This window comes from Procambarus clarkii, chromosome 6 (genome assembly GCF_040958095.1).
Source record: "Procambarus clarkii isolate CNS0578487 chromosome 6, FALCON_Pclarkii_2.0, whole genome shotgun sequence".
Classification (NCBI taxonomy): domain Eukaryota; kingdom Metazoa; phylum Arthropoda; class Malacostraca; order Decapoda; family Cambaridae; genus Procambarus; species Procambarus clarkii.
This window is the reverse complement of record NC_091155.1, coordinates 20,841,908-20,854,822: the sequence shown is the minus strand read 5'-3', so window position 1 is coordinate 20,854,822 and position 12,915 is coordinate 20,841,908. Positions and strand designations below refer to the sequence as shown.

General features: G+C 43.4%; 1 protein-coding gene across 8 annotated transcripts in view; it reads right to left on the bottom strand.

Moving 5' to 3' along the window:
- The window catches only part of hppy (MAP4K3-like protein hppy), a 100,960-nt gene that overhangs the window by 27,986 nt on the left and 60,059 nt on the right, over positions 1–12,915 (bottom strand). For 6 of the 8 annotated variants that reach the window (XM_069306214.1, XM_045735897.2, XM_045735895.2 and 3 more), the window contains 5 exons: positions 11,884–12,065; positions 9,259–9,431; positions 8,893–9,097; positions 6,186–6,313; positions 4,592–4,732 (listed from right to left, as the gene is read on the bottom strand). In XM_069306214.1, the coding sequence (XP_069162315.1) occupies positions 4,592–4,732; positions 6,186–6,313; positions 8,893–9,097; positions 9,259–9,431; positions 11,884–12,065 (829 nt within the window). The remainder of the gene's footprint in view (positions 1–4,591; positions 4,733–6,185; positions 6,314–8,892; positions 9,098–9,258; positions 9,432–11,883; positions 12,066–12,915) is intronic. The other 2 variants (XM_069306220.1, XM_069306240.1) reach the window with 1 other exon arrangement.

Below are 12,915 nucleotides of genomic sequence, written 5' to 3'. Positions count from 1 at the left end.
GAGTACAGTCAAGTCTCCAAACTACAAGCAAAGGCTACAGCAATTAAACCTCATGTTGCTATTAGACAAAATGTTAGGAAAGTCATAGCTATGAACAAAATTCTCATTGAAACTGAAAGGGCAGACAAAGTCAGACTATTTAGCATGAGTGGTATTCAAACAACTGAACACAGGTGAAAAATGAGCACCCGAATGAGCCACAGAAACATTAGAAATTATTTGTTCAGTGTGACAAAAGTGAAGAAATTGAAAATTCTAAGAATTGAAATGGTGGAAGCAGACTCCAAACACAGTTACAAATGTAGATATGATGAGCACAATAGATTCAGGAACCTGTTCACCAATCAACTGATGATTGAGAGGTGAGACCAAAACACTGAAGCTCAAGACCTGTGAGTAAAATTAGGCAAGTGCACTGGTGACATAGGAAGGTAATCATGCTTTCTTAGTGTGGGGGTGATAATAACAATCTATTGCTCCCTCTGGCTATGTGATGGGGGTCAGGTTCTAGCTCTGGTCCCCAGTTGGCATACAGGACTCTTATAGTTGGTGTGGCTCAATAGGGAAAACCAATCTCAATGAGTCAGCACAAGGTATTTATGAGATGAATGTTTGTACCTAAACAAACTACTGGAGAACACAGAAACCGGGTAAAACCTTTGGCTGACTCGGCTGATAAGTCGACAAAGTCACTAAGAAATAAGAGCCCTGGTACCTGCTTGGTGGTGTTCTGGGAGTTCTTTTACTCCCCAAGCCTGGCCTCAGACCAGGCTTAAATGGTACAGGATTACAAGAGACAAGGAGTTACAAATAAAATACCTAACAGAGTGAGACAAAAGGCAAGTGGATATCAATGTTCAGTAACCCCAGACAGAACACAAACACTTCAGGAATGAGGATTAACGGCATCTGCTTCATATAAAGGTGGTGAATCATGCTTTAGAAGCTCCAGACACAAACATGAGTGGAGAGCCTGAAGGAGTATAACACAGAGGGTTGATCCTCCATGTGAATACAAGTACATTAACAGAAAACTGGGTTATGACATTGAAAGCAAGACCTGGAGCATATGTTCAGAAGTGTGTAAGAACATAATAACAGAAATAGAAAGCAATTATCAAAAGAAGGCACCAAGCTGGGAAGACTATGCAGCATAATACACAATACACCCTTACAGGTGGAATGCGAACAAGGGGATACAGGTGGAAACTTAGTACCCAAATGAGCCACAGGGATGTTAGAAAGAACTTTTTCAGTGTCAAAGTAATTAACAGATGGAATGCATTAGGCAGTGATGTGGTGAAGGCAGACTTCATACACAGTTTCATATGTAGATATAATAAGAGACCAGTAGGCCCAGGAATCTGTACACCAGTTGAGAGGCGGGGCCAAAAAGCCAAAGCTTAACCCTCACAAGCACAACTAGGTGAGTACAATAACAAAGGAAACTGTTGAATGTCTATTGGCCTAAGTGAGGCAGCTTGTATCTATACTACACTAAACCGATTCATTTACTAGTCTAACCTTCGCCTGAAACACTCCAGTGATCCCATGTCTAGTATGTTACCAGTAAATTGTTTCATAAATCAACTATCCTGTGTTTACTCCAGGGCTTTCCAGAATCTAAACTTGTCCAATATGTATCCAATGTTTTGTATTTTATTTTGTGTTAGTTAACCACTTTTGTTATATGCTTTCATCCATTTGTTGTTGTTGTTGTTGTTGTTGATTTAGGGGCGACGACGACTGTGGTATCAGATACGCCCCGGTGTACCCGTGAAGGGTTAATCGTGAAGCCTGGAAAGGTGAAATGCCAAGCCTAATTGTGAAACGAGTGGCACCAATCAATGGAAACTAATATGCCTCACAGCAAAGAAACACAGTCAGGCAGATGATTGGGGAGCCCCAGGAGTCCCTCAGGGTGGCAGGCACTGGCCCCGCCCCTCTCAGGGAGATGGTGATGCTACTGTTGAAGGGACTTCTACAAAACAACCCTCTTTTGCAGAATTATTTAAAAAAAGCCCTGAAGCAAGTCTGCAGTTAGGGAAGTTGCCATAGAAGTGGCTTCTTCTCAGGAAGCAGCTAGATGTACTAGCCAGCTGATAGAGCGTAAAAGAGCAGTAGTAATGGTAGGCATTAGGGAGCAAACAGGGACCAGTCCAGTGGAAAGGAGAGACGAGGACAAAAATGAAGTTAACGAGATCCTCACAGGGGTAAACAACAGTTTACCCCTGTGTCCTGCCTCACAGGGTATATTGAATTCTACGACCAGGCAACAAAAATCAGGCAAGAAAGAGAGGGGTGGGTAGACTGCATATTTTTAGATTGCCAGAAAGCCTTTGATACAGTACCACACAAGAGGCTAGTGAAAAAGCTGGAGATGCAGGCTGGAGTGAAAGGGAAGGTACTCCATTGGATATGGGAGTACCTTAGCAACAGAAGACAACAAGTCACTGTGAGGAGTGAGGTCTCAGATTGGTGAGACATCATAAGTGGAGTCCCGCAGGGGTCAGTCCTTGGACCTATACTGTTCCTGATATATGTATATGATCTCCCAGAGGGTATAGACTTGTTTCTCTCAATGTCTGCTGATGATGCTAAAATTATGAGGATGATTGAAACAGAGGATGATTGTAGGAGGCTACAAGATGACCTAGACAGACTGAATGAATGGTCCAACAAATGGCTGCTAAAGTTCAACCCGAGTAAATGCAAAGTAATGAAACTAGGCGGTGGAAACCGGAGGCCAGACACAGGATACAGAATAAGAGATGAAGTACTTCATGAAACTGACAGAGAGAAAGATCTAGGAGTTGATATCACACCAAACCTGTCTCCTGAAGCCTACATAAAAAAAATTACGTCTGTGGCATATGCGAGGCTGGCTAACATCAGAACAACCTTCAGGAACCTGTGTAAGGAACCATTCAGAATCTTGTATACCACATATGTAAGACCAATCCTGTAGTATGTGGCCCCAGCATGGAACCTATATCTTGTCAAGCACAAGACGAACCTGGAAAAGTTCAGAGATATGCCACTAGACTAGTCCCAGAACTAAGAGGCATGAGTTACGAGGAAAGGCTGCGGGAAATGCATCTTACGACACTGGAAGACAGAAGAGTAAGGGGAGACGTGATCACTACCTACAAAATCCTCAGGGGAATTGACAGGGTAGACAAGGATAAACTATTCAACACTGATGGTACACGAACAAGGGGACAGAGGTGGAAACTGAGTACCCAAATGAGCCACAGGGACGTTAGAAAGAACTTTTTCAGTGTCAGAGTAGTTAACAGGTGGAATGCATTGACCAGTGATGTGGTGTAAGCTGACTCCATACACAGTTTTAAATGTAGATATGATAGAGCCCAGTAAGCTCAGGAATCTGTACACCAATTAATTCACGGTTGAGAGGTGGGACCAAAGAGCCAAAGCTCAACCCCCGCAAGCATAAATAGGCGAGTACAAATAGCCGAGTACGCAGAGAACACTGGGGTATCAAAACCAAAAACTCGGCACCTAACTAAAACGCTAAGTCATCCGGTGCTCTCCAGCAGAGCAGAAACCAGCCACCCACCACAACTGAGGGTACACCAGGAGCCCACCAAGACCCACCAACTCCCGGCACCTTTCAGCCAAGCCAGTGCCGAACACCGTCACCCCGCTGAGAGGACTAGCCAGAACACGTCAATAAAAAAAAATCTACCAACAATCCCATGACCCAAGGCGATATGTGTGCCAGGCATCATACAACCGGAACGTCGAATAAGGATGCCAAACAGCAGTATCAAATCCAAATCACAAAATAAAACGTGATCCAACACACAGGTGAAGAAGTGGCCGGATTTTTTTTTTTATTTTTTTTTTTACATGGCACTCATATGCACAACATAGAATAAAGCATAGAAGTGGTAAATGCAGTGGAAGACTTAAGAGGTGAAAACTACCACTGGTGAAATACTGGTGAACCAGTATTGAAAGAACTTGATAGTTAATTAAATTGTGCAGAGAACAAATGTCAATATCCTGGAATAATCTGCAGCCAATACCAATCAGAAGAGAATATGATGGGCCTTTTGTTTTGGTGTTAGTGATGTTACCTGGTTGCAATCTGGGAAGGCACTGCTTGGAGGTCTCTTTGATAGCAAGTTCTGTTTGGAAAGGGCTTCATATTTTATGTAAATGCATTTTGCTTATATTCTGGACTGGGCTGCATATTCTCCAGTGTTTCACTAGCTCCAATATGACCAAGTGAGAAAAGTTTACAAAAATTCCTCACTATGCCTTATGGGTTTCAACCTGTCTTAACTGTCAGATCCTAACCAGGTGCTAGTAGGATCTTGCTTGTAGGCAGCAACCAAGTGGGATAACTTAGAAAGAACCTTTTATGGTCATAATAATAAAGATATTAAATAGAGAATTCCAAGAAAAAAAAAACAGGGCAAAACATATGATCTTCCCACAAAAAATGTTGCTGATAAATAAAACGAATTAAGTCTGAATTCAAAGAACTGGAAACCGAGAATCATCTGCCAAATTCTTTGGCAAATAAAATGCACCAACAGAAGGAACTCATTCTTGAACTAACCTTAAGGAGCATAAACTTATTGAGTGGATCATACCACTGCATCAGGTACAAAGAGGAGTTGGTGGCACCACACAGGTACTTGTAGCCATTGTATGGGTTGCGTCCTACACAACAACGTAGTGTGCCTTTTGTATCAGGAACCTGAAAACAAAACCAATTATACAATCTTGTTATGATCAATTAATGCACTGAATTCTCCTAAAATCACACAATTATAGATAAATAAAACTCAAGCATAAGGCATGTCATTATTCTCAAATATAAGCTATGTTGTAAGTCAAGTGTAAGTATCTTTAGTGAATCGTGCACAATTACATTCAGATTTTGCTTCCTAGCATGCTTCTATTTCCAAACCTATAAACACAATACAAAAAACTCTTGCTTTTTAGATTGAATGGTTCCTGAAGCCTTACAAAAACAGCTCTTTTAGAGGTTAAGAGGTGGAACCATTTCTATAGGACACAAGCCACATCTAGCGTGATCAATGGGAAACAGCAGCTACCAGTAACATCCAGATCTTTATCCCTATTCTTAACATAGAATTTTTAAAACAAAATGCAACCACAAAAAGCTAGCTTCTGGTTCTTCCCCACAGCTTGCTCGAGTTCCAAAACAGCCGAGAGTTTCAGAGTCTGGGATAGGTTTAACCCCTGTACTCTGCATTCAATTTACATGACAACCAGCTGCTACACAAGATATACTTGAAAACCAGCTGATGAATAAGATTGCACGACTGGTTAGGTCGTGGTTTTCTATGCAGCTTTTCAGGTAAATTCAAATATTCACAATATATTTGACAGTGTGGTTTAATACCAAGTAAAAATAAGTACAACTCCTGATTGCCATGCATAGTACATAATTGCACTTACAGGGCTATTACATTTACCTCCCCACTTTTGGAGGAAGGGCTGTTCCCTTCAACTCGTCAGGGGGTTGGTTACACCTGCCATTATAAGAAAGTGGTGTAGCCGGCTACCTCCCTCCCTCCCTCCCCAAGTGAGTAGGGGAGGTGGGATGAACATGCTTGTGCTAATTTAGAGAGATTTCAATAGTTGAGGGGTTCTTTCTGTGTTTCTTGAGGCTGGGGTAAAGAAATGACCTATATTTTATTCACTTATGCCCCAGTCATTGTTGCTGTTAAGCAGACACAGGCAGGCAACCAGCCAGTCACAGTCAGTCAGGCAGTCAAAGTGTCTCAGTCTCTCGTTATTCTACCAGTAAGAGGCCACCGAGGAAGTGACTGAGATGGGTGGGGATTGGTGGGTGTCAGAGGGAGTTGGGGTGGGAGCTGAAAATGTCAAGATGATGGGGGGAGGGAAGGGGCCTTGAAGGAAGAGACGAGGTGTGTATATAAGGAGATTAGAAAGGGGGAGAGCTGGGAGGGAGGGGTGGGGAGGTTAGGGAGTGAAAACTAGCAACTTGTACCAGAGAAGGAAATTGGTCTGGGGGGGGCCCCCTCTACCGAGCTTTCTCCCCACATAAGATGAAGTTTCTCCCCATCCCATCAAAGTGAATAACAGTGGCAGTGAGAGTGATAAAACTCATTCTTGAGTGTCACGTTCAGAGTAAAATAGTACAAAATTATATAATTAACCTTGGTGGTGATGGTATATTTTCTTGGCAAAAATTTTTCTGGAATTTTATTCATCGGTAAAGAAAATTTGTGTAAATGCCGATTGTGAAGTCCAATCAGCTCATGACGATAGAGGTATGGCCCCTTTCCTGTAAAGACAGAATAATTTTATGAATTAATATACACCATACTCTATTATTTAATTTGTAATATTCATGAATAAATTTAAATACTTAAGTTTAATTTATGAAAGATACAGTAGGCCTATGATTATTGTTTGAGAATATGTTTTGATTATAGCCGACGAAGTGAGTATATCCAACCCGTCTTCCTGTTTAGATAGTATTTTTTGTAACTATGTGCACCATAGTACAAACATTAATGTACCAAGCAATTAGATAGAAGAATTTTGTATTATTCACTTTATAGGGTACAAAAAAAAAAAGCATTGAATGTAATGAAACGCCATTTTTTGGTTGAGACCCAGAGGCTCCCCAGAGCTATCCAGGCTGATATGTATATTATTAGACTTCGGCATCAGTCAGTGTGAATGGAGTTCTAGGCCTACCAGGGACCACGAACCAGAACCTGGCCCTTTTAGAGAGGCACGAGGAGCAATGGCATATAGTAATGCACATGTGATTTGGAGCATTCTATGTCTGCCATTGACTGGACCAGGCACCCAGAAAGGTAAGCGCTTCAAAACAAACCTCCTATTCTGGTTAAAACTACTACAGAAGTCTAACGAGTGGACAGTACTCCCCAAATGAAAACGAGCAAACGAGCACGATGTCAACAACCTTAACAGAAAGAGAAGTATACCGACGAAGAGACAATGAATCGAAAGGACGGCCAGGAAACTTCATACTGCCACTGAGACGAAGCCCACAGATGGGACACGATCAAAGAAGCCACCTGATCGCAACACAGATGGTGATGGACACGAGGGAGAAGATCGAACCAGTCTGGTAACGGCCCAGACCGATCTGCTGAAAGGGTTCGGACACCGAGCAAGCAATGCCTGATACCAAGGCTGGGCCAGCCACGATGGGCCCAGGAGAATCACCCATCCACTGATACGATTACAGCCTAGCCAAAACCGGAACAACAGCCACACCGGGGAAAGGAGGTACAGGAACCCCCACCTCGACCAGTCCTGCCGAAAAGCGTCCACCGCGAGGGCCACGTACAATGGGAGATACTGAGACCACGCCGACACTAGGAGGTCTACTTTCAAGTGCCTGTACGTCCGACAAAGCCAAAGCCAAAGGAAGGAGGTGGTGTCGTAAAACTCTGTAAAACATCATGCAACAGGCTGTCTGCCAGGATGTTGGACACTTCCCGAATGTGAACACCGCGGAGAGCTAAACCCTGAGAACTCGGCAGAAGAGCCACTCGAAACGACCAGACTCGAAGAGACAACCCCCAATCCCCCCGGTTGAGACAATGAACCACGGGGAAAGCACTCTAAATGGAGCCTGAGAGGAAGCCACACAACCTCAGACTCCCACGTGCTGTGAGCCCGACGTGAGAACAGCCCCCCAGCGTCCCTCGCCGGACTGGTGAGCACTGGTTACAAAACCCCAACCGAGAGACGAGGCATTTGTGAAGACGGAGACGCAGCAAACCGATGCAAGGACACCAGGGAAGGCACCCAGTGATCGTGAGAGCTGTGAAAGAGACTGCCCCGAAGATACCAGAACAGCCTCCGAAGCCAAACCCTGCCCAGAGGATAAACCAGCAGGGCAAAGTTCAGGCTCCAGCACAGCTGCTCAAGCAACCACAGAGTGACCAAGGTCCGTCTCAAAACAGCTGAAGGCGGGGCCGCAACCAGAGCAAAGACGCAGCAGGGAGAGAAATGGAAACAGTCTGAGAACCCCACACTAAGCCCAGCCAAGGCCGAACCTAGGACAGAACTGGGACTGCCGCCAATTTACCAGGAAACCGTACCCAGCAACCTGGGAAAGAACCAGAACCCCGGCCGTGAACAGACAAGCAGACCAGCAGGGAGCCCATACCAACCAGTAGTCGAGGCAAGCTGCCAGCCAGGAAGAAACCGGAACCTCGCAACTCCCCCGATCAGCTTCAGAGGAACTGAACTCAAACAAAACTGGAGCCAACAGAGGCAAAAACTGGGTCTTGCAGGAGGTACACACCATGGACCTCCCGAACCTCCCTAGGGGAGAAACCTAGAGGAAGAAAACCTCCGAAGACAAATCCGAGGAACCCAAGGGCAACCATGACTGGGGCCTGACAGCTGAGTGGACAACACTTCGGATTCGTAGTCCTGAGGTTCCGGGTTCGATCCAAGTGGTGGGCTGCCGGCAGCACACCACTCCACTCCAGTCCAGTCCACCACTAGCACTAACGAGAAGAGTGGTAGTTGGATGTAGTGTTACTTGTTTGTCTTTTTTCTGGGGGAGTTCTTTTGCTATGTTCAGACACAGGTCGCAATTTTTCCCAGATTGTGGTCGATGGCAATTATGACATTTTAAATGTAAAGTTCTCATAGGCCATTGCTACCTGCACCTCTCTGAGGGGACCAGGTTCTGATTCATGGTTCCCGGTAGGCATAAGGACTCCTGTGACCGATGACCCCAAACTAATATAGCACAAATCAGTTCAAATAGCATCAGAGAGCCGATGGGGCTCCCCACAGAAAGGCAATATAATACAGTACTCTTACATAAAATAAAAACAAAAGCAAGTTTTTTATATATTGCTTTACCTGATATTGTCATGAGCACATCTTTAATGACAAACATCCATGTCGTTCTAGTAGGTAAGAGCTGTTCCATGGCAGCTTCATGTAACTCATTGAGATTGAGTGTATATATTCCCTCTTCTGCTCCTATGAGAATGTGCTGGTCACGAGTGTCTGGATGGATCCAAGAGGCTGTACAATGTATGTGAAGTGGGCACCCATTGAACACCTGAAAACTTGTAATTGTCAAATTGTGCATTATGGAATCTTCTCCATTAAAATATTAACAGGTCAATAGTGAATGCATAATGTCATTTAGTTCATTTGACAAATTTAATTCTTATGCTATATCATGAACAAAGTTTTGAGTATAATTATCAAGCTTTTTACCTTGGAGAAGCAGGCACCCATATGAACTTTCGGTGTGGGTGGAAGGCCATTAGACTGCGGTCTTGGAGGGGTATTGTGCCTGCGTTTATCTTTTCTCCGTGGAGGAACAGGGGGTGTCCCACTATCTTCATCCTCTCCTCCACTACCTCCTGCCTGTCCATTTTCCTTGGTTCCTACACACACACACACACACACACACATTTACATGTAAAAATTTGAGGCCAAATTAATCTTATGGGATTTATTAATAGGGACAGGAATAATATTAATATTTTATTAATAGTCAAGGGACAGTGCATAATCAGTTTCCCAAGGGGCAGAGTCTGTGTCAAATTAGCAAATGTCAATGAGACTGTTATACAAGTCATTAATTACAGCAGCTGCTGCAGGACTCCAAGTGAGCTGCACTTGGAGTAATAGAGTTGTAGACCTTCCTTTGCAGATGACACAAAAATCACCATGAAAATTACTTCTGCTGAAGACATTGAAAAACTACAAGCAGATATTAATAAAGATTTCAATTGGGCAGCAGAAAATAACATGATGTGTAACAGTCATAAATTCCAGGTACAGTACTCGGGTACGGCAAAAATGAGGACCTTAAACATAATACAGGGTACAAAACACAATCAAATGTGCCCATAGTAGGAAAGCAGCATGTCAAGGATTTGGGAATATTGATGACTAACAATATAATGTTTAGGGAGCATAACCACGCAAATATTGCGTCAGCCAGAAAAATGATTGGATGGATTACGAGAACTTTCAAAGCCAGGGATCCCATCACAATGGGTTGTACATTTCAAATCACTTGTGCTGTCCCATCTTGAGTACTGCTTAGAACTCACTTCACCTTTCAGAGCAGGAGAGATTGCTGAAATAAAGGGAATACAGAGAACATATTAGGCACGCATAGATGCGATAAAGCACCCAAATTATTGGGATCGTCTCAAAGCTCTCCAAATGTACTCACTAGAAAGGAGATGAGAATATCAAATAATATACACATGGAAAATACTGGATGGCCAGGTACCAAATCTACACAGTAAAATAATAATGTACTGGAGTGAACGATATGGAAGAAAATGCAGAATAGAGCCAGTGAAGAGCAGGGGTGCCATAGGCACAATCAGAAAACACTATAAACATCAGAGGTCCACGGTTGTTCAACGTCCTCCCAGCAAACATAAGAAATATTGTGGGAACAACTGTAGACATCTTCAAAAGAAAACTAGATTGTTTTCGTCAAGGAGTGCCAGACTAACCAGGCTGTGGTGGATATGTGGGCCCACGGGCCGCTCCAAGCAACAGTCTAGTGGACTATGCCCTCACAAGTCAACCCTGGCATTGGGCCAGGCTTGGGGAGTAGAAGAACTCCTAGAATCCCATCAAGCAGGTACCAAGCATTAGAAATATTGCTGGAACAAATGTGGATGTATTCAAGAGGCACTCATCTAAGTTCTTGCAAGAAGTGCCAGAGCATCCAGGCTGTAGTAGATATGTGGGGCTGCAGGCTTGCTCCAAGCAACAGCCTGTTGGACTAAGTTATCACAAGTTGAGCCTGGACTCAGGCCGGGCTCGGGGAATAGAAGAACTCCCAGAACCCTCTCCAGGTATGCTCCAAGTGAACACACTATAGAAAATGGGAACACAGAACCAGAGCAACACCAACACTCAGCACACTACACCATGAGCATAGATAGCTCTCATCCTGGAACTACCCTTAAGTAATTCCAAGTCAAGAATTGACTAGTGGCAGCCTAGCTCACCCGGGCCAATTCCCCACTTCCCCCATCGAGGGAAGAGATGGAGCTAACTAGTGGGAGGAAGGAGGGATGGCTTAATCACGTTTTGGTTGCTTGTTTTCTTGTTGGGGAAGTTCTTTTGACATTTTGAGGGTGATGGTCTCGTTTTTAACCATGAGGTAGTCTGTTTAGATATGCCTAGCTTTCTGGATGTTCCTTGGTTGATGACAAGATGATAAACTTTAAATACAAAGTGTTCATGGGCCATTGTTCCATGCTCCTCTCTGAGGGGGCCAGGTTCTGGCTCATGGTCCCAGTAGGCAAAGAATTCTGTGACTGATGACACTCAAGTAGTATGGCACTTAATCACTAAGCTAGCTTCAAGGAGTTGGTGAGGTTCCCCACAGAAATCCTCATTTAATCTAACATTTGTACAAGCCCCTGAACAATTTGTACTGAAAACAATTTGTTTGGACCATCCAAGAATTCATTAGAATGGGGTTCGTTTAGAGCAGCATTTCTCAACCTTTGAAACCCTGAAATAATGGCGAGTTGTAATTTAGATAAACACACGTGGATTTCATTGTCAACTGAAGGTAGATGACTTCTGTCTTTGCATTTTGATACTGGTTAAGTGAGAAAATTAAATACAAAAATTATTAAAAAATACATTTACATACAATTAAAATTAGCTTATTTGTATCTCTCTTATGGAACCCATAGTTACTTTGGGATTCCACGGAACCCCAGTTGAGAAATGTTGTTTAAAGATTGAGGATACACTGTAAATGTATAAAACAATGTTTATGATGAATAAAACACAACATGTATATCGTGCCGATATACATGTTGTGTTTTATACCGAATGGTGTACCCTTACCATCTCGTCTGCGATCATGTTGACTATCACTCTGAGCCCGAGCTCGAGCCGTTGCTGACGTTAACGTCAATGTGGCAGTCTGATCAGTCAACTCTTCTCCTTCCTCATGATGGGCTTCTGCACTGGAATGTCTTCGTGCATGTCCTCGATCTCGACCAGGCGATGACGACTTGCTGTATCTACTAAAATATGATTTAGTTTACTGAATGTGTAATTTTCAACTAAAATTAATTGCAAAAAAAAAAAAATTGCATATTTTGTACCCATCCACAAAGTAAATTACTAACCCTTACAATGAACATATCCACATGAACTTTGATGAGGGTTCCAACACATACGCCGAGTGTTCCCAGACGTGCTCTAGTCAACTGTACCATGACATGTTTTTTGTTCGACATGTACCACTGCCAATTCTTATGATTATAAAAACACCCCAATGTCCTGGGAAAGGGAGGGTGTTGGGGAGCCACTGGGGCTTACCCATAAATTGGCATTTCATTGCATTCAACTCTGGTTTTCTGGAAAAAGGGAACCCCCCTTGTGGTTTCCTGAAGCTATCTACCTACAGAGAAGGAAGAAGGACTACAAGGATCAAGACAAAATAAGAGACCAACAAAACCCCCTGCTCCTGAAGACTAGCCCAAGACATATGAGCAAAGACTGTCAAAAGATCAGCATACTGATGCACGTCATGGACATGAGGGCAGACCACATGCTAGACCATAAAACCAGCATTGAATGTTTCATTAAACGCCAATTTCTGGGCGAGCCCTGGAGGATTCCGGAAGCTATTACACTGATTCGTGCCATACTACTAGGTGCCATTAATTGCAGAGTTCTTATTGGCCTACAGGAGACTACAAGCCAGAACCTGGTCCCCTCAGAAAGGCACATGGAGCGGTGGCCCTATGAAAACTGTACATTTAAAGTTACTCAGGTTTGCCACCACCAGAGAAGCACCCAGAAAGACAGCGAAACAAAACAATTTTATATCGGTTACAAATATATAGTATATATATGTATATATTATGG